This window comes from Trichoplusia ni, chromosome 12 (assembly GCF_003590095.1).
Source record: "Trichoplusia ni isolate ovarian cell line Hi5 chromosome 12, tn1, whole genome shotgun sequence".
Lineage (NCBI taxonomy): Eukaryota > Metazoa > Arthropoda > Insecta > Lepidoptera > Noctuidae > Trichoplusia > Trichoplusia ni.
Genome location: NC_039489.1, coordinates 6,211,895 through 6,235,236, shown reverse-complemented (window position 1 = coordinate 6,235,236; position 23,342 = coordinate 6,211,895). Strand labels below are relative to the sequence as shown.

Sequence of the window (23,342 nt, the reverse complement as noted above, 5' to 3'; positions counted from 1 at the left end):
TGAATTGAACTTTGGACTTGACCTGTCATGCATTGACTGGTGTAAAACTTTATCATCCCCAGTCAAAACAAAATCTGCTTTTTATTTTAATATCAGTAGATAAGATATGATTACATTACAACGACAATTTATTTAATGATATTGCAATATATTTATTTGTTACTATCCACACAGTTTTTCCAGGTGTTCTGATAATGAATTACAATATGTGTTTTAGAGATAAATATAATTATATTTATCTTGCACAACTTTACTCATTCGTTCCTTCTGTAATTGAGATTACGCGAATGCAAATGAAAATTTATAGGCCCTACAATTTTTTTTTTTTAAATACTGAAAAAATCACCGATTTTTTTTTAAACCCAACCTAAGCTTTAAGAAATTGGATCCTTAGGATACCATTTAAATTACATGCACAAGAACATGTAGACTAAAAACAAGTATTTGTGTTTACTTACGCGCGGAGGTCATTGTGTACACCTATACTACTCGACTATCTTTACAATACGATAATATTAAATCGAATAAAAGTAATCACATGGCCTAAAACAACCGTCAATTGCAAGTCGAACTCGCGACAGTGACTGCTCTGTACAAATAGGCTAAAAAAAATCATGATGGACGGGGCGACACGGAGGGTCGACAACGCCGGTCGGAATGTCCGCTAGAAAATGTGTTCCCAGTGACGTTGGTGGTTGTGGTGTTTTTTCGCGCTTTTGGGAAAGGAGATCGAACCACACATTATCATGCTCGACTTTCCCATCTGATAATATTTTCCTCGAATTATTGGGGTCACCGGAAACTTAATCACTTATAGTCATGTTATTGAAAACTGATCACGTTTTTTATTCATGAAGGGCATGTCAGACTATAATTACAGGCAATGGTACTACCCTACCCCAGCGAATACTTATCATTTAAATATCAATGTCATAAATTATATCTTACGGTTAATATGAAAAAAGAACATGCAACAAACATGCATTTTATGCAATCACGTATCCAATTAAAAAATCCGACAGTCAAAACAAATACCGACCACAATTTTAAAATCGCACAGATTTTTGACAGATTTTTAACAATCAAACTTAAGTATCACATGTCATGAAAGTTCGTGAGCAACAAAAAAATATATATGAAAAATTGGATCCAAAATTGCAGTATCAAATTCACAAATCTTTGCACAAACCTGTTTATTGGAAAACCAATTTTAAGTCAAGAAAACAATTTCGTTCGCCTTATTTATTTGCTTTTAGTATTTTGTTTGAAATTATACTTTTTTTTCTCAAAAAATACACTTGACTTCAAAAACGAACCACTTCATCTTCCATCTGAGTCTAAACTGTGAATGGACCCAATATTGGTTAACCAACCAAAACATGACACTGAATTTTTAAATTCGACAATTCATGCAACGGCTGTAATAAACAGATAACTAAACGCCAATTCATATCCTAGCAAAATACTCCAATTTGATATCAGACAAAATAAAAAACATGATTTAGTATGAATGACATTTTTTTATGTAGGTACTGCATGATACACAAAAAATTGCGCAAGTATTAGGTACTAGTTGGAATATTACATCTATACTAATATTTAAATGTGAAAGTATGTCTGTCCGTATGTTAATCTGTCTCGCTTTGGTTCACAGATAGCCTAGAACCTGAGAAAGGCCCTGAGTTACTTTTTAATTGGAAAATATTGTTCTATACGGTTTATGAGTATTATTATTTTAATAGGTTAAGGCTACATCGAAGTTGTGATCACACTGAACCCATGTGGTGGTCAAGCCGATGGCTAATCGCTGACGAAAGTCCGATCATTCCCACGAGTATTTTTTTGTTCTCAAGCCCATTGTGTCCCTCTGCTGGGCAAAGGCCTCCACCAAATCCTTCCACGATTTTCTATTCTGGGCCGCAAGGAACCAGCCAGCGCGGTAAGCGTTAAGGTCGTCTCGCTGGCGCTTCTAGAATGTTCATTTCGTAAGCCGGCGCCATCAGTGTACATAAGAACACTGGGGTCAAATATCAATAAATTACTGCCTAATTCAGTACAGTAATAATAAAGTACAGTTCATCGTATCTGGTGGCGATCAGAATTAAATGTCAATTGTCTTTCACCATTACTCAGCGCATTATTAAACCCACCAAAATATTCTGTAAAGAAACTAGCCAAGTCTCGATAGAGCTGCTTGTTTATCTCTAAAATATAATTAAATGTAGACAAAGACGTAGTCTCAGGTTCCTTATTGCGATTTCTTTATTTGAAATATTTGGATTTACCTCACGAGGTTGGCGACTTGTAGCAGTTCTTTTATTATGTTACGAGTAATGTTGTGGCTTGGCCAGAATGTTTTGGTGGGTTTTCGCGTCTTTTTGTAGAAACGGGGCCTATTGATTCATCTTATTAGACTTTAATTAATTTAATTTAAAAACGGCTCTCTCGAATTTATTAAATTTATAGTTTATTTACTAGATGAAGAAAAAAAACCGAGTATTGGCCTCATACAATAGATTTTAAAATTAGGGCCCAAAAAATGCGGCAAAATGGTTCCAGTAAAGGATGGTACGGCTGTGTTTTCTTGGCCCTCGACTATTAAGCGATAAACGAGAAACTAAAAAAATCATTGAGGTCAAAATCAGGTAGTTACGAAGAGTTTACAGATTTACATAACATGTCTTTATGCATCCATGCCCATCCCTCGCCAGTCTTATCAGTTTACTACCCTAAGGGATAGTTCAGTAGTAATATTTATAAACATCCTGTTCATATATTTTAGGATTGACTGGAATATTATTTTTGGTGATATTCAAACTTTATGATATTTCATTGCCACCATGACTATGCCTGCTGTTTATCGATAATTTTCAATATTTCCTGATAAGATTTGATAAAAATCACTAACATACTCATACTATTTTATAAAGGTGCAAATGATGATGAACAACGATGGAATATATCTTTTATCAATTTTAGTATATAAAGCCAGACTCTGTAATATTCGAGTATAGTATGTACAAGTGAGGGTGGCTGTGAACATGGCGGTGATTCGGTTTTTGTTAACGTGTTTCATATTTTTTGTGAGTACAAATGAAGCGGCTCGGATCCTGGCAGTGTTTCCGACTCCTTCAATCAGTCACCAGGTAGTGTTTCGACCACTGACCTTGGAGCTAGCAAAGAGAGGACACGATGTTACCGTCATCACAACTGACCCAATATTTACGAATGGAAAACCGCCTGCAAACTTCACGGAAATAGACGTCCATGATGTATCATACAGTGTATGGAAGAAATCGTTTTTGAACAGAGAAAACACAAACGACGATGTGATTTCTCAAATGAAAATATTCTCAGCAATGTTTATTGATATTTTTGACGGTCAGCTACGAAATGAACACGTAAGCAAATTACTTCGTGACAAAAACCAAAAGTTCGATTTATTGATTTTAGAAGCTTGTGTGCGACCCGCTTTGATTTTCTCTCATATTTATGATAATGTGCCAGTGATACAAATGAGTTCTTTTGGAGCTGTATATGACAATTTCATAAATGTTGGTGCCCCTATTCATCCTCTGCTGTATCCATCTGTGCCTCGCAAGCGTCTAAATAATCTTAGCCTGTGGGAGAAAATAGATGAATTGTATACATACATTAGGATAAATATGATCTATGCCGACTACTTACCTATTGACGAGGCCTTGCTCAAAAGACATTTTGGTCCAGATATACCATCGTTAACGGAACTTAGCAAAAGGATTGATATGCTGTTTTTGAACGTTCATCCAATATTTGAGGGTATCAGACCTATGCCTCCGAATGTTATATACACAGGAGGACTGCATCAAACACCAACAAAGGAATTGCCAACGGTAAGCATTAATTTGACATTACCTTGACTTTGACCATCTTTTTAATATTGTGTTACTAAATAATTGGAAATCATCATGACGATGATAACTAATACCTAATATTGATAAAACTTAATTTTCTGACCATAAATCATTTTTGATTCTGCTAAAATGAAAAATTAATCAAAATTTCCAGGATCTCAAGTCATATTTAGACTCTTCTAAACATGGCGTGATTTACATCAGTTTTGGGACAAACGTGGATCCTACTCTTCTATCTCCGGAGAGAATTCAAATTTTGGTGAAGACTGTCTCCAAATTGCCTTACGATGTGTTATGGAAGTGGAATGGAGATGAGCTGCCTGGACGGACTGCAAACATCAGAATCTCAAAGTGGTTACCACAGTCAGATCTGCTAAGTAAGTAATTTATGGAGTTCGTTACATTTTCCTTCAGTTTCTTCTTCGATGCTTTGTCATAGCAACTGAAAAAATGTCTAATCTAATATTCTTGCCAAAATATTTTTTGATGTTTGAACAAGACATAATTTAGTTTTAAGGCCATGGACAAATAACATGGAGCCATAATCGACCACCAATTTCACAAATATTAGCGGTGATTGAATATCTAAATTAGGATAGGCTATAATGCTCATCATGGCTTCAAATATTAAATATCATTCCTAATTAATTATGTTTTTTTTTCAGAACATCCAAAAATCAAGGTATTTGTAACACAAGCAGGTTTACAATCAACAGACGAGTCGATAGCAGCAGGAGTACCACTCATAGCAATGCCCATGATAGGTGATCAGCCATTCAACGCTGAAAGATATGAACAGTTTAAGATTGGAATTCACCTCAAATTTGAAACTGTCAGCGAAGAAAAGTTCAAGAATGCAATTCTTAAAGTTATTAACGATGACAGGTAAGAACTAAATAATGTGCATTTTAGTAAAAAAAAAAACATTTGACAAAACTCCTGGGTACTTGCTCAGGGAGGTATAAGTTAACATTTTAAGATAAAGTGTAGATGTTCTAGATGTTTCTCAAAAAATGATGAAACGGCACTCTGAAATTTCCTTATTCTAATTTTTGTTACAGCTATAGAAAGAATATAGCCAAACTTCGTGAAGTACTGCGTGACGAGGTGCAGACTCCACTGGAGCGCGCCGTGTGGTGGACGGAGTACGTGCTGCGGCACGGCGGCGCGAAGCACCTGCGCTCGCCCGCCGCCAACATCTCGTGGGCGGAGTACCTGGAACTGGAACTGGTGCTCACATTATTCTCTGTACTTTTAGCTATTTTTATTGTATCCGCCATTGTCATCCGAAAGTTGTACAAGATAGTCACTAGTCACGTTAATATTAAGGCGAAAAAGGAATAGTTGTGTTGTTGAATATGACAAATAGGCTGATTTGTATCTCATAAGTTAAGTTAGTAAGTTACTGCAGATGGGGGACAATAGGATTTAGTATTTACTATTGATGAAATGGTGCATAAATACGGTATATGCCTATCTACCTATCTATGTACCATACATTACGGTAATAGTTCGTAGATAGGCTGATATTATTATTATTTTGAGGCGTGGCAGTTTGTCTTCTAATATTTAATTGTATGTGATGATTTATGTATGTATTTTTACTGCTATACTGTATTTTTTTTTGTTTTATGATTCAATATCCAAAGATTTTTTTTGGTTGGAAGAAAAACATCATAATTGTCCGTAATAAAAATAAGTGTGATTACATGAAGACTTTTTTTAACCCTTGTCTATTGTTGTTCGTTGTCACGAGCCATTTTTTTTCTTCTGTCCTCTTGCCTGTGTTACGTGTTCAAACCCCGCGTACAACTAGGGTCTGTGTGATCCACGAATGTGTCCTGAGCCTTTACGTCTGTGCGCATGGGAAATGATTTTTTGTAAAACTCCTCTAAGGAAGAATATAAGGGAGGCCTTTGCCCTGCAGTGGGAAAGTAACGGCTGAAAATCGTAGCAAAGTAATGAGATCTGTCGCCTATGTTTAAAGTACCTACATACTTATTATGACGAATTTGGAAACGCACTACACAGCGTTGATGAACAACTTTCTTCCACAACCGCATTAATATTTGGCTTTTAATTTTAAACTGTCTTTTTTCAAAAATTGGCGCTAAAACATACCGAGCAAATGTCTTCTTGGGAAATTGCTCATTGTTTTTTGATGGGTGATAAATTTTTGGTACAAATATGCTATTTAATTAAGCCTATTTGTACGCAACCCTGATAGTCGCGTGTAGTACACTCACTTGTACCGTTTTGTTTATTAAATAATCGAATATCGCAGAGAAGGACTTTAGTTATCAATCAAGATGTATCCAATGATTGATTAGTATAAGGTAAAGAAATTCCTTTAAGTTTAATTACTTTGATCACGGTGATATTCTATTGTTTCTCTAAAGACACATCTCGGAACAGTAATAGCCTAGTTGTATGACCGTTGTTCCGCTAAGTCAAGGGTATCAAGTTTGAAATCCCGGCACACTCTTCTCATTTGGAATCTGGATACATCAATCAGTATTTCGAAGATATTATCAATTGGTTAAACGTTGCAGAAAAACAGCACGAGGAAACTAGCCCACCTGATAATTTATCAAGGTTGTGTAAAGCCATTTCTGAGAGGTTGTGATCACCACGGTAAACCCATTGTGACAGGACGTGTTGCGGGTTCGATTCCCGCTTAGGACAATCATATTTTGTGTAATCTACGAATATTTATTAGTGAATGTGTAAGAAACCTATCGCGGCACAAGGAATGCATTGCAATAACTGCATCGGTTGAATACTTAAAAAAAATCAAACTACAGTATATATTTCGGTGTAGATGACTGCTAAGTTGGAAACCTAAAGGAATACTAAAACGCATTCCTATCTGACACGATGTCTCTAAATATTCAGTAAAAAAGAAAACAACTTTTAGCTACAAAAAACGAATAGAAAATCAAATTGAAATTCAATTTACTGACCCTACAGTTAAAAGAGTCCTATCCTGAACTATAAAATCAAGTCCGCACTCAATATAACCTCGCCGCAATTTTTGTTCCATGCAGCTTCAAAGTTACCAAGATTTGACAAACGAAAGCTACGCAGTACTGGAAAATGTCACAGTGAAAAATACATTTCACCAATCAGAAATCTAGTCACGTACATTGAGAATGTCAACTCGAATGGGTGACGGAGGAATTTCATTTCTACCCGCTATCGAACATCTGTGACTCGCCGAAACAAAAGATGTGCTAGTATTAGCGATAGTAGCGAAATACGAGGTTGCTTGTATATTAACAATAGTCTGTGTACTTCAATATACAATGATAATATATGAATGGAATGAAAAGAATTGAGTGTCGCTTTGTCGCCGGCATTTGTTTTGCTAGTGGGTTTTGTAAAAGGTTCTTCATGGATAACTAGTGTTCTGGCGACTGTTTTTCCTGAATGTCTACTGTGATGTTTTCAACCGTAGCCGACGAGTTTGTTGCCATGGTAACCGGTTTTTTGAATACCATGCTCGTTTGGTACTGTTAAAATGGATCGAGACATTTAACATACAGCTTTTTTGGTTCGTCGTCATTTTACCCGTCTTTTGGTGTAGTAATATCAACCTCTTGAGCCTTTTTAGCGTTTTTTTCTATATGTAAATAGCTAACTGTAAATTTCATCCAGCCCATAGATGGACAGATGGAGGAACCATAGAAATAGAGTTCCTTTTTTACCCTTTGGGCACGGAAACTTAAAACCCACAGCACTAAGTTAAACAAATCCTTTTCTTCAAGGAACATGCAAAGTAATGTCACGTATTCAAGTCCACCAAGCTCCTCGTTTATACATGCAACCGTATCACCAAACTTAGTAGAGCGTATTCTAGAGCAGAAAAGAAAAACTTCTGAAACCTTAACACCAGCCACATATACGTTTTTTACAAGAGCTTACTTGTATCTCAGCCGCTAAAACGTTTTATTTCCTAACTTGAATATACCTTGAACGTTCTGGACAAGACTTGAGTCAAGCTCACACAAGCTTAACCGAAACTTGAAACTGTTACTTCGAAGATAAGTGTTGCTTCGATCTTTAACGCTGAGAGTTTTCTCCGGTTAAATAAAATTTGTGTGAGAAATTCTCAGCAGCAGTTTAGTGTTTAAAGAAGTGTTAAACATGGAAATCTTTGTGAAATGTTGTTGAAATCCTACTAATATTAAACGCGAAAGTTTGTAGGAGTATATGGATGTAGGTATTTTTGCTCCTCTTTCGCGCAAAAACCACTGAAAGGATTTAGACGAACCTTGATAAACCGATAGTTTATAAGCAGGATTAGCACAAAAGATACTTTTTATCCCGTTTCATGTCACCGTGGGATCATTTCCTATTCGTAGCGGGTGGGCCCGCGGCCTAACAGCTACTATTATAAATACTTTCCGTTTTATTGGATTTGCCACAAAGATGTAAGTTATCGCGGAGGAAAATTAAATTAGTTTTTTATCTAAGCTTACTGCTCACCATTCATGTCAAAAGTTCTTTCAGTGAAATCGTAACAGATTTATAGATACAAGGCATAGAAGAGACGTTCATATTTTTTTCTTTCTATTCTTTCGTTCTTTGTTTGACCCAAAAGTAAGTTGTAATCTTCATAATTACTAAATTAAATAAGAAACCTTATAATTTCATTCAAGTTAAAAAAAAAAACGTAAATCGTGCTAAATTAAAAAGAAAACAACGAAAAATAAACTTTATTTACACGGAAATTAAATAGTAATTCGAATAAAAGTAACTTCTACACAAATTTAGGCAAGCAAAAGTAATGCTTGTTAATAGTTTGGCTCGCGACCTCAACTTCTGAAGAGCATGAATCATGAATTGGTCTCCAGCGGAGTCCAACTAGTTGGGTCCTCGAAATATACTCACAAGTACCACTTATATTGGGCTATTTAATAAATGCTTTTAACGAGGCAGCTTAACCGGCCATTACATGTTTACAGCTTTCATTGATTTGTGATGCTAGTCTGATAGGTAGGCACTTCAGTAAAAATACTTTATTAAGCTTGATACACACTTATGAAATCTTTGAAGAAAAATAGTATTCTAGAAAATTGATATATATCCTTAGGTCTCACTTTAGAAAAACTTGTTTGTTGAATTTACTAGACAAATAATAAGCATACACATATATTTTTAAATAGGTATACAATATTGTAGACATAAACTACACCCAAAGTCCTGCACTGAGCAATTGATAGTGCCCATCACACAAAAACTTGTCCTAGTCAGGCATCGAACCTACGACCTCTGGTATAGCAGTCAGGGCCCGTAACTTTTAGACCAACGGATAAGGCAATAGAATTAATATTCCATTTAACACAAAACTGGATTAAACCTATTTACATCAATGTTTGCGAGTCAAATGTGTACCACAGTTTCTGATTGAGCTGAATTTTGTACACATACTACGCGACACGCAATAAACATTTTTACGTTTTGTTGCTAGACAGAAATTAAGCTTACATTGCGAATATGATTTCCGTCTCAAAAACTAGAACTTTTCGAAAGCACTCAGTGTAATCAATATTGAGTTTGCTTGAAATGTCAATATCGGATGGAGTTTCAATCGTAACCTTTATTCCGAGGAAATCTAATCTTTCTGCGAAGGTGTGCCGTAGTGGTTTCATTCAAAATGAAGGCGATTTTCTGAATGTGTAGCACTGATTTCAGGAGGAATATTTAGCTTATTTTGAGTAAAATGACATTATTTTCTATTTCACTTAGAATGATCATATCAATAACAATAATTCTCTTGTGTCTCTCCTTTTTAAAGGTATATAATTCCTGTAATGTAATGTAATATTTAAGTCATGAATGGTGTAGATATTTATATAAAATAAATAAATAAATAAAGGTGTACACGGGGATATAGGCTTAAGATGCAAAGGCCTTCTTACGAACCTTAACCGAAAAAGATGACGAGGGGCTATTCAACTGTGCTCATTAGAAGAACAAAACATAGACGACTTAAGATGGCCGCTGATTTTGTTATTTTTAAAGTGTTTATCTTCTTCTTCTTCTTCTAATATATAAAATTCTCGTGTCACGATGTTAGTTACCGTACTGCTCCGAAACGGTTCGACCGATTTTTAAAAAAAATTGTACACATATTGGGTAGGCCTGAGAATAGAACAACATATATTTTTCATACCCCTAAGTGTGGTCATACCCCTGAGTGGGTTGCTCACAACTAAAAAAAACATTTTAATTTTGGACGAAATATATATTTTTTTAAATAATGTGGCATTAAAAATACATACAACTAGAAAAATATATATTCGGCAAAACAACCTTTGCTGGGTCAGCTCAAATTTTCTCAAGTTTTACTATAATAAAGATATTTAATCAAATAAGGTAAACAAAAATATACACGATAGTAGTGAAACAAAAATTATGCCAATTGGCGTACAATAATAATCCCTACTAATATTACGAATATGAATGTAAGTTTCTTACGCTTTCACGCGAACGATACTAAACCGATCATCTGGAAACTTTATAAACAATATGTTCTTGGAAGGGCAACTCGTGGCTAAGCTATAACCGCATAAGTGATTCGATCACAGGTTAAGCTATGCTTGACGCGGTTGGTCCGTAGATGGGTGACCATCTTTGTCATAACGAGTTCCTCCGTGTTTCGGAAGGCACGTAAAATTGTGGGTCCCGGCTGTTATTCCTACATCTTTGACGGTCGTTACAGGTAGTCAGAAGCTTGAAAAAGTCTGACAGCCAGTCTAACCAAGGGGTATCGTGTTGCCCAGGTAACTGTGTTGAGGAGGTCAGATAGGCAGTCGCTCCTTGTAAAACACTGGTACTTAGCTGAAACCGGTTGGACTGGTAGCCGACCCCAACATAGTTGGGACAAGGCTAGGCCAATGATGATGATGTTCTTGGAAAGGATTAAAAGTATCATAGGGTTGCTTTCAAACAGGACTATCCTTTACAGCAACTTTTCAGTGAAATCCCACGCGGGCGGAACGGCGGGCGGTCGCTAGTTTGTAATATTTGAAACCGGCGTTTTCTAAGCTATTATAAAATGTCATATTCAACCAGCCAGTTATTAATATCAAGCTGAATGCTGTTTAAAGCCAAAAAAAAAAACTAAATACAATGAAAAAAAAAACAAAACGTCAATTTGTAATACGAATATTTGATTTCGTATGAGTTTATCGCTGAAACGATAGCTGTCAGGTCGATGTGTGACGTCACGGCCAATTTCCCGCTTATTTTTGTTATGTTAACTGAATCTCGTGGGGTTACCATTGTTTTTCGTCTCATCTATAAATCACCTGCCATAGTCGATGTCAAAAAGATAGAGGATATCGGAAAGAAATGTGTCTTTTTTTCTACAGATTTATAAAAGCAGTTTGTTTTCCTTTAAACAAACAGGATGTGAGCGTTTTGTATTTGTTTTTCTTGTTTCTATCGATGTAATGATTTATTTTGGATTATTTATGTTCCTTGATATTTTTCTTTTTTTTTTTGTTTGATTGACGGTAACTTTTACTCGATCCTTAGACGTACGTATTTTTCGTTTGATATGCAAATTAAACCGTTATTAGACCGCTGGGCTGTAAAGTCAATGGTTTCATATCCGAAATCACTGCAAAAAATACTTTTAAAATTGGGTGCGGTTTTTGGAAATAAGTATCTACCAAATCATTCGCAAGGTATTCCCGTACAAGGGAAAGAGCTTAATTTAAATATTATTTCTTCTAAACTATTTTGAAAGAAGTTTTAAAATCAAGGATCATTCATATACCTAAGTATATGAATCATCAACAAAATATCTTCAACTGTAAACATTATAATTATTTCCAAACTGAACTATAGTTTCGTAAAGAGGATTTTCTTTATGTTAATAGGATTCTCATGTTCATCTAGCGAAGAAACTACCACATACCACAGCATTGATCGTAAAACAGAATTTGGTTAAGGTCTGTTGGTTAATGTAAATAATTGATAGGTAACATAGGGAAGTGGTTAAATAAAGAAGCAATTTAATACATACTCTGAAAGTTTCCTAATAAAGATATTACAATATACAATACAAAAATATTGAATGGATGTAAAACGATGGGCAAAATATTTAAAGACGAATCTGAATGTTAAATATTCAAAAAATTTAATTAATAAAAAAAAACCATCTTCATCATTAGCAGTTGGAATTGTGCTCGCTGAAACAGTCTGGTGACTGACGAACGAGTAAACAAACAGGCAGTGGTGTTTCAGTAATAGGGTTTTGTTTTTACCCTTTACGTGTAGACTTCTGAAATCTTTTTGTTCAAAATGAAAAAACAAAGATGTTTAACCAAGCATCTTTGCAATTTTTTTGTATCTTAAATTCCATTCTTACTATTAACCCAATTCATAATAAACAAAGTCGATTGTTGCGTAAATTCATTCAATTTGCGTTGTATGGTCCTTGTATGATTGTAATTTTCGGACGCCCGATACCAGGATTACCCATCAAGTCGATACTAGCCCGATGTAAAGCAACAAGTTGCAACGCACACAAAACTTACTATGGATAAGGTCGTAGGTGTGTCGTGTAAGTTAATTATTTATTATTGCATGTATTAAAAGATTTAAAGTAAAGATAAACAATGTTTTATTTTCGTTTTGAGAGTTTTTTTATATGACTCCCGCACTAAGGAATTTAATCGTTGTGTCGCGGGGGGTTTTACAAACACTCGTGGATCAACAAGCATTCGTGGATCGCAGAAATGCTTCTCCCACACGGGGATCGAACCCGCGTTGTGCAAAATCGGTTTGGCGTGATGACCTCAACCACTCGGCTATCCGTGCAGACAATTTTGTATCCAAAGGGTAAAAAAGGCACCATAATAGTGTTCATCTCAGCACCAGCATCCTTGACGAATTTTTAGGTGACCGGCCCATCTGAGAATATTTCAGGAGTTTTGAGTGTTGGTATTGCACCGGAATCGCGGATCGCGGAACTTGGACCTACGGCCTTTTACTTAGCAATCTAATGGTCATACAACTTAGCTATCATGAATCCGAAAGTTTGAGATAACAATTGTTATGAAAAATTTAAAGAAATGAATTTTTATTTCTTAATGCAGTAAGCCGTAATGTTGATTGTTAGTTTTGACTTACCTTTGAGTAAACCGATCCTGTGACATCATTAGAATTTGACAAACACAAATAATTATTTATTAATGTACTATTGATTTCACGGAACTACCATAGCCTACGCCTTTGGCAGCACATCTAATTTGAACAATATAACAATAATGAACGCTTGCTTTGTATCCTACGCTGTGATAATAAAATCAATTTGTGCATGACACCAGTGAATCGGTAGGTATATCGAAATATTTGCTACAAGCTTTGACGTTTGCCAAAACCCGTAGCACAGCCTTGCTTTGGTATTGCCGTAGCTAATCTTGCCCGTAGCTCGTAGCTCGTAGCTAATCATGTTTTGGTATGCATATAGAAAACAAGATTAGCTGGTCAACTCGTAACTGACCCATTTTCATTAGATGCTCAGCATACTTTTATTTCTCAGTTCTTGTTTTTTTTTTATAGCATATTTCGATAATCGTCATTTTGTGGACCTTTTTAATTTTATTTTTTTCGTATGCTTTATAAGTATTTTTATCTGGGTATATTATTTCATTTATTATACTTATGACTAGGAGAAATTACTAAATTTGTATAAACTATCTCTTCTAATAAATTAAGAAATAATAAAAAAGAATACATTTCCTTTTTCTCTGAATTTCCAAAAATCCTCAAAGCCTACTTACTCACTTACAAGCCAAATTTTAGCTTTCTACGACCAGTAACTTTGGTGTTGCGTTGTCTCCCACTAAAATTCCCAGTGACGGAAGAAGATACATATACGGATTATACATACATAGGTACATATTAAAAAACCATTTAATTTGTTAAAATTCAAAAAGGCTTTTAGCCCGCAGTACAAGTGGCACTATTGTCTGATTAAAATTTAACACGAGCTTACTCTACAGAACAAGAAGACGCCCGATTAAATTTAATTGGCTCAAAATCCAACCTATCCGAACATCTCATATATGTATAGATCCCTTAATACCACGGTTTTAGAATTAATTAGCATCAATTCGATTGTACCTACTCACAAAATTGGAATTATTATTCACTGTTATATGCATGTTAATATTTGATGGATTAGTGATTAATCTTTAATCTTTTGATGCGGTGCTAGCCTGATATTTACTCCAAGATTGCCAAAACAAAGGGAGCGAGCTCCATCCCAAGGCCGCTGGGATATTTTGTATTAATTATTATTATTTTAATGCACGGATAGCCGAGGGGTTTAGGTCAGTACGTACATAATCTATACTAATATATAAAGCTGAAGAGTTTGTTTGTTTGTTTGAACGCGCTAATCTCAGGAACTACTAATCTCAATTGAAAAAATATTTTTGTGTCGAATAGACCATTCATCGAGGAAGGCTTTAGGCTATAAACCATCACGCTGCGACTAATAGGAGCGAAGATACAATAGAAAATGTGAAATAAATAGGGCAGGTATAAATCATAACTTATATCTTCTACCCACGGGGACGAAGTCGCGGGCAACAGCTAGTATTTTATAAATGTAACTATCAGAAGCAAAGTAACAAGACTGATTAAAACTTAATAAAATTTGAAGGGACCAAATTTTACCTTTGCGGTGGAGAGGAGTACGCCGAGAGAAAAAAATAACATCAAAATTTAGAAAAACACCAAGGTTCAGGACGCTATTATTAAAATGAAAAAGAAGGTTAACGACTTTTTTAAGTATACTGCATAGAGTAGTAGTGCAAGGAATATACATATTATGTTTTGATTGTTGTTCGAATGAAAAACTTTATTATTTTTAATAAATACGCATACAATGCTTTTGTATCAGGGTTCGATCGGATTTCATAATGTCCAATTGTAAAGGGTATTGTGCCGTTGTATCCGCTAAGGCTTAAGCCAAGCCTTGAGAGGTTCACAATGTAGGTATAACGTTCTATGGATAATTTCCATCACCTTTGTTCTAGATAATGGACTATGTCTTCATCTAAAGCCTTGACAAACAAAGGATTTATCGTAACGAAGTCAGTCGGACCAACAGACCGATTTTGGTATGGATTGAGCTAACGAAGTATTAACACATGGCCTTCTATTTGCCAAATTGCTTCAGATGAAAGGTATACGCTTATAGAGATAACGAAAGACTCGTTGGCAAGATGTCAGAAAGAACTTGTTAAGTTAGATGAACGATTTTCTAATTATTGAGCATTGTTCTCAAAACAGAACAGTCAATGGGGGGTTGACGTCCATAAAATTGGATGAAGATGAACAAATAGCAAAAAAGAAATAGGACCTTATCTAACTAAATCTCAATTGTTATATTTGTTGTAGAGATACGCGATTGGAGTCAACAGTGCAATCAGTAGCTTTCATAATTTAGTAGTTTAGCTTTTAAATACTGTTGTTTTTAAAGCATTGTTCCTAAAATTACAATAAACAAAACTAAAACATAAGCAACAGAAAAACATAACAAAACTACATGAAAGAAAGAAGGTTCGAAATCAAAGAGAACATTAATACGCTGTCAAAACCAAAATCCATCTATCAATGTCATATAGTGACGTTTGATAATTAATTTACATTGGATCACAGGGATGTAAAATTCAAAGAAATGATACCTACACAGCGGAGTGAATGAGAAATGATCATCATTTACTTTGTTACAATACTTTTACAATGTCTGAATGCCGTCTGTAAGTACTTTCTTCTTTAAATAAAATCTTCTTAAACTTGAGTGTTGTCTTCTTGGCCAGTCAACCGAAGGCCGCATTTGCGCGTATCTGCGTATTGAAATCAAAATCATTTTATTGTTCAAGTAGGCGGTTTTACATGCACTTTTAGAACGTTTATGACGTTGAACGTTATTGACTCAAGGTGTTCGGTTCCAAAACGTCTTGCCTGTGGACAAGAATTGGCAAGAAACTCTACGAGCTAAGCATTAAATAATTTTATCAACAGTACATCTAACTGATAATTTATATATGTATGAAAGAACAGTGTTAAATAGCAAAATGATAAAACATCCAGTCGTAAGAAAGTCTTGTATAATTATTACACTTATTTTCGTTTGTTACATGAACGTTACCTGGTGTCAGAGTCTTCTCGCTTCCCTATAAGCATCTGACGTTGTTTTTAATACACCTTTGAAATTTTCTCAGATGTGCCGGTTTCTTCACTTTATTGACACATCTCCTTTTGCAACCTATAAACCTATTACTAAAAATACACTTAATAAAGTTCGAAGTTCGGTCATACATTTGATGGGTGACGAATTTTGTTGGCAAAATTATTTTCACTTGTAGGGAAGCCTCAGTGTCATGTATTTGACTCGCACTTTTGGTTTGACCAAAATCAACATGTAGTACATACACCCCTACATATCTTTGTATGCATCAAACGTTTTTGTGTTCACATCTTGGCATTTCGGTCTTCGCAATTTATAAAAGAGGCCGTCTCTTTGTTTTGAGCTTCATCTTGACACAAATCTAAATCTCAGCGTCTTGAATAATTTCCATTGTGGTCTATCTCACCGGTATAGTGTTTGTTAATCCCTTTCGTAGTGTCAGGATCTCATTTCCCAATGTCGCATGCATGGTGCAATTAAGGCCTAGCTTAATAGTTCACTGGATTGCCATGTGTATGGACCGTGCTGTTTCGAAATCATGTTCGGTTTCGTATGTAGCAAGATAAGTAAGTTATCAAGTATAGCTTGCGCCTGAAAAGGGATTTATTGCATTGCATTTTTGAATATTTTGATAAGTATCTTAATGATTTGAAAACAAAAAGCATAGTTTATTATTTTGATGCAACTTAACAATCAAATATACATATTTAGGGCTTTTTTATGCTTTAACTCGTGGTGCCACCCGCTGTTTATCAGATAGGCTGACAATCAAATGACAAAAAAAAACCAACACCTTTCCCGTTTAGATTTAATGTAAGAATGGTTTAAGTTTAATGTAAGAATATTGGTTATTGATTTAACTTTAAAAAGCTGTAAACTAATTTATGTATTAATCTGGGGTATGAGCTCATATTTTACCAAATTTCATCAGAATCGTTTCAGCCGTTTAAGTGATAAGACATAAAAAACGTTAATACACACTCATATCCTTCCATCTTAATAATATTGGTGTCATTACAGATTTATACGACTACGATGAACAATCGTCTAGATCTCGGCTCCCCGTCGCCGAAGAACTTGAATTTGAGCCAATTATGACCTTAACGAAGGATAAAGAGAAACTTGTTGTGATGAAAAACATCAATTGTGATGATTTCTCGAAATACGCAATCAATTGTACCGTGGAAGCAGCTCTCATGTATAACTCCAGTAGAAAGTCGCCACCGATGCCAGCCAAGATCAGCGATTGGTGCAAGTAAGAGTATTATAAAATAATAAATAAATAATACAAAATTTAGTAGTCTCTCTGCCGCAGTTGTACCTAAATATTTTGTGAAAATTACTTCTGCCTTAAATTTTTTATTTCGGTGCTTAAGGATAAAAGATTGTTCGCTTCCCCTTCAACTCAGTTATTGAGATACTGTAGCTACTCATCTTGAATGACTGCAGTAAAAACTTATGGAGTTCTCTTAACTTATTTAAATTAATTTAAGTGAACACTTAATAAAAATCAGGTGAAAAGTATATAAAAAACTACGGGTTTACATAGAAATATTCTTAGGAATAATGTGTTGACATGTCCATGTAATTATGAACCATGCCTTATAATTTCCTGCAGAGCAATCCGCCACCTTACAAATTGCGCTATAGACTGGAACTCGGATTGCAAGGATGTGACCGAGAGCCACTTCAACGAGGAAAGCATTCGAGGGCACATGCACGTAGTTACCAACGTGTGTGACGACGAATGGTTTCTCTCGAGTAAGTTGAAAATGGTTCTATATGTAGCATAATAATATACCACAACTTTATCCAAAGCCATCTTGGTCGGCTTGTCTTGAACTCAGCAAAGCTTGTATTTTAAATTCCATTTAGACAATCAATGAACATGTTTTATTTCAAAACTCAGATATAATATATATAAAGGTTACACCCAGACACAAAACAAATGTTCGATTTTAATTTTGTCTTAGTGCGAACTGAACCCACTTTTTCCGTTGTAGCATTTAGAGGTCAATCATTAGACCTACACGCTGGTCAGATTAAAAATAATGTTTTGCAAAGTGAAAAACTCAGATGATTGCAGTTGTGTAAACTGTGCTTTTGTGATGCTGATGTAGTTTCAGAAATGATCTTGAATAATCTTGAGCCATGATAATATGAAGCTGAGTCAATAGAACATTATATACGATGTTCACGATCATTAATTTGTTCTCTGTGTGGGTGTAACTATAATATTTTGTTGTAGTAATTAAAAATATATTTTGACTACTTCTCACAATACAAACTTCGCTAAGCTTAACACTAGATGGCGCTCTGTAGTATATAATTTTGGATACTTGCCTACAAATGTCTTTACTTATTTTCCAGGGTACGACGTATTACCAGTTTGCATTGACGGGGCTTCGGATGCTTGGGAAGCCTGCTATTCAGTATTCAAATCATTAGTCGACGACCAAAAGAATACAACGCACGAATGGACCCATTTTGAGACACACTTTTACATGTGTTGGTTAGTTCCAGTTTTATTTATTTAGGACATTTTGAATTGGGTGGGTTAGATTCGGAATTTCTGACTGAATTTGTATTATTGCGTTATCGATATAATTATTTTAAATATGAAGAGTTTTTAGTATGTTGGAATTTTGTAGTATTTTTTTTATGATCAAATTCCAAATAACTCCATTTATTTTTGTATATTTACTAATTTAGTTGGACTATTAGGGAAAAGATTGTTTTTTTATTGAATTCATATAATGTATTAACAAACACATTATCACTGGCGGTAAACGTAGACGTCGTGAGAAACTGGCACACTTAAGAATTTTCTAAGAGTGTGTTAAGTCATTTCAGAGGTCCAAAGTTAGCTCAAACTCCACACAAGGTTGTATAATATTAGCCAAGAGATAAGAAAATAAAATACAAAAATTAAATACCGTTTAAAAATCGCAATTGCAAAATATATTTTAAGTGCAAGCAACATGTTTCAATTTAGCCTAATTGGTACGCGTTGGTGTGTGCACTAGCGTACTTTTGTCTAGGTCAACACACACCAAATGAGGTTTCGATTGAGTGCGCCCGTTACCCGACTGCAGTGCCAATGGGAACCGCACCGAAATAAATGAACCGAACGTTTGAAAGAAACTGTTAATTAAATGATACAAAAAGTCTTTACAAGAATTACTTGGAAACAGTCTTTTAAACTAGTGTTATTTTTACAATCAGGTGTTACTGGCCAATTTTCGATATAAAATAAAAATGGTAGGGTCAAAAGTGAATTGCAGAGCATGAAGAGATGGAAAATCACCTTCCTTATGAGTCAACTCAATTTTGAAAATGATGCACGAAAAATCTTGTACCTAGTTTTTCAATGATTATTTTGTACTGTCACTGAAAACTTCTTGAGCTGCCATAAATTGAAAAAATGATATTAAAGGTAGATGATGTGAACAGAATTAATATACCTTTTTCATCATAGGGAACTCGCAAACACATAAATAAGTGTTTAGTCATATTTCTCTACATTTCCGAATCTGAAAACCCGCATTATTATAGAGGCAAAATCACAATCCTTTATAATCCAATCAAACACGACCGGATACCCAAAACTTCAAATATGAATACTTTCATTTTACGCCGCGCGAGTACGCAAAAATATACGTCACAAACCCTTGTAATCCTTTGTAAAAAATCATTCTGCGAACCATTTATTCTAACCATTGCAACAATGAACATGGATTCACATTGACAACCCGCCAAAAATATTTCAACCAAAAATACTGGTACTGGTGACAAATGTCATTTTTTCGACGATTTTAGGGGTTCCGTACACGAATGGTTATATCGAAACTTTATTACTAAAGCTCCGTTGTCTGTATGTCTGTCTGACACCAGGATATATTTCAGCCTAAATTCGGAAGAAATTGCTTGACGGTTCAGGTTCAGAGAGTAAGAGTTTGACACTACGCTTCCTCCCTCGAGGACGTGAGTTTCAAGGATATGGGTAGTGTCAGACTTTTACTGACTAAACCTGAACCGCAGTGCTACGTCATCCACGTTTTTGTGTCGGTGTATGGCAATGCATTGCAATCCTTCATACAGAAGGATTCCACGGCCTATAAAAAAAATCGCTGGATCTTAGACTGAAAGCTTAGACGGTTAAAAAAATACGTTTTCTTCGTGATAATTGAGGATATTAAAATTGATGGACCATTTTAAATTTCAAATTTTCTTTTCTTTTCTCTATTTGTGCAAAACCCTCAATATCACGCGTCCTATTCACAGTTGATCTGTTTTTTTTTTTTTTCAGTGCCCGAGCGCAGTTTCGCCGATGCACGTTAGACTCACTTTTTGACATGCCTGAAATCTGTCCCTACGAGCAAGCGGTCACGTTGCAGAAATTTTCAGTAATTGTCTCTGAAGGCGATGTTTTTCAGGTAAGTTTTTTTCTTGGTCCTTTTTCTTTTGCTTTTGACTTTGTAACTGTAATGATTGTGCTCTGATACACAGTGGATTTCACATTCCTTTATAGAATTTATTTTTAGCTTGTACACCGACGCGTTGATAAAGCGTTTTTCGGGATGATTTATGAAAACGTGACGGGTTTATTAGTCTATATTTTATTTTTTATTTTGCAATGTTTGCTATCAAAATATCCGATACTAAAATATTTTTTATACTGTTCGTGTTTTGTGTTTACTGTTAACATATTTCTAGCGATTTTGTAAATTATTTTCGAGAATGTAAATATTGATAACATTGCCCAAATTGTAAAATAATGTTCAAAACTACGGAGGCGATATTTTGTGTCGAAGTCACGCGACTTTGACCTATCATTTGACCCTTATTCTTAACTAAATAATGTTTTGGATAAGGATGTGTGAACATTAGCACCTCGTATCATAACCTATTTTTTCATTTTCTAGAAACTAGACTAGAAAGTGTCATCATATTTTCTTCTATAAAAAGAAGTTTTGAACAAAGTTAACTCTTTCGATTTGTTTGAAATTGTGAGCGTCAAGACGGTCCGACCACTTTAGTTTCTCATGCAGGCAATTTTTGTTATAAATAAATAAATAAATGCGGACAACATCACATACATTGTTCTGAACCCAAAGGAAGTTGCTAGAGCACTTGTGTTATGGAATTCAGATACAACGAAGGTACCACAAACACCCAGACCCGAGACAATGTAGAAATAAGAATTTTTACATTGACCCGACCGGGGATCGAACCCGGGACCTCAGAGCTAGCGAGACACCTTGAAACCGGTGCGTACGCCACTCGACCACGGAGGTCGTCAATTTTGTTGAAATTTAAGTCGTGTTTTAGTAAGTGTTTATTGGTGTAGGCAGCTATGGTACTTTTTCAGTGCATTGTGCACGCGCACGATCGCTTAAAATAATTAATAAGAAAATTTAGATAGGTCTGGGTTGTAAAACGATGAAAATATTAAAAGAACGACTTAAATTTCATCGCTTCAATGTTTTTTACTAATGAAAATAAGATCAAAAATAATATAGAAAACAAATAATCAACCAATACGGTTGGACTTTGAGATTGACAAACAAAATCTTTTCAAAGTGGTAGCTCCAATCGGTCCTTTTTTCTTTAAATATTCAATGGTATGATACCATAATGTCATACACTAGATTGTTTTACAAAAATTCAGCCAACCACCAAAGGCCACTTCAGCTGATCCATAGGCAAAAAAATCGCAAATGGTTTGGTCATCTTGAGGCACATCATCATTTGTTTTAGAGCCGTAGCTCCAACAGCCCTTTCGACATTCCATAACAATTCCTCGAGCATTTTAGATACCTGGCCATTCTGTTATAAAAGAGACTTATTTAAACAATTTCTGCTACTTTGCTTTTGATTGTGCTGAATTTGAAGTTGAAACAAGAAATGTGCGTTATTATTTTGTTATTGAAATATTTTTAAGCAACTTAGCATTTCATAGTTAGGTCAATAGTTAAATTGCCAACTGGAAATAGTCCGATTTTTGGATGGGTAACCATCAAAATTTTATAACGAGTTCCTCCGTGTTTCGGAAGGCACGCAAAATAGTTACCGGCTGTAAATAACATATCTTTGACAGTCGTTACTATTCAAAAGCTAGAAAGTCTGAAAACCAGTCTGACTAAGGGGAATCGTGTTGCCCAGGTAACTGGGTTGAGGAGGTCAGATAAACTGTCACTCCTTGTAAAACGCTGGTACTAAACTGCATCTGGTTCGACTGAAAACCAACCCAAACATAGTTCAGCATAGTTGGGAAAAGGCTAAGCAGTAGAAAGGGCCCGGGGTGTTTTTAGTCGGTGGAATTCCGACATATCCCCGCGCTGTGCCTTCGACGTGGGTTGAAGTTATTAGCGTTTCAGCCCGAAAAAAAAGGATGATGATGATGACTACTAGTCAAATGAACCAGATTTACGTCCTATACCATCGAAATCGCTGACTGGAAGTTAAAATCTCTCCATTATATTTAATTTCCCTTCTTTCCAGGATTGCGATCAGAATGTGATGTACACAAACTGTCCTGGCGGGGATCCACGGCCATCAGGCAAGTCCTTAGCCAAGCTCATGAACGCTGATGCGTTCAATGCAATTCACAGTAGTTCACACAATCATGCTGTTGACATTTGTATTGTGCTGCTCACTATGTTTTGTGGCCTGTTTATATAAAACTGTTGTTGCGTGATTCGGTTATTTTATTTTTAATTTATCTGCAAAAACAAAATTGATAATAATATTTGTGGACTTGATAAGAGGTCGTTGCCAACACCGCGTTTTGAAGAGGAAAAGCATCAATGTATGGATTTTGGACACCACATTATATGTTGTTACTGCAATATATAAAATAATCAAAGCGCTCTAAATTCTGTCCCTTCAGTAAAAAGAAACACTTTATCAGTTGGAAATTTATGAACCGAAATTAAACTTGAAAACAGTCTTCATAAAGTATATTTCATATTTATGGAACCTTAACATCATTGGCATGTACGTACCCTCCCCTATTCCTAATAATTGGTTCAAATACTCATGTGAGTATTTTAAAGTATGTTCATAAGATCTAGTAGGAAAATATTTCAACATGCTAGAAATAAAATCTTTCAATGGTATTACATCTCTAAACGGATAAAGTATACTTAAACATCGAATCAAATTAAAACGGTCAATAACCTAAACAGGAAAAAAAACATTTAAACCAATTAAAATAATGATGTGGA

At 35.2% G+C, this 23,342-nt stretch overlaps 2 protein-coding genes across 2 annotated transcripts; both read left to right on the top strand.

Moving 5' to 3' along the window:
- The first annotated feature begins 3,010 nt into the window (after window positions 1–3,010).
- On the top strand, window positions 3,011–5,466 carry LOC113499678 (UDP-glucuronosyltransferase 2B20-like). Its single transcript, XM_026880223.1, has 4 exons — window positions 3,011–3,872; window positions 4,048–4,270; window positions 4,559–4,778; window positions 4,955–5,466. The coding sequence occupies exons 1-4, from the start codon at window positions 3,042–3,044 to the stop codon at window positions 5,235–5,237; spliced, it is 1,557 nt and encodes a 518-aa protein (XP_026736024.1). The 5' UTR covers window positions 3,011–3,041; the 3' UTR covers window positions 5,238–5,466.
- A 9,012-nt stretch (window positions 5,467–14,478) lies between these two features.
- Window positions 14,479–22,813, top strand: LOC113499601. The gene is made up of 6 exons (XM_026880115.1): window positions 14,479–15,682; window positions 17,134–17,368; window positions 17,732–17,874; window positions 18,484–18,625; window positions 20,423–20,549; window positions 22,618–22,813. The coding sequence occupies exons 1-6, from the start codon at window positions 15,631–15,633 to the stop codon at window positions 22,795–22,797; spliced, it is 879 nt and encodes a 292-aa protein (XP_026735916.1). The 5' UTR covers window positions 14,479–15,630; the 3' UTR covers window positions 22,798–22,813.
- The last annotated feature ends 529 nt before the right edge of the window (window positions 22,814–23,342 follow it).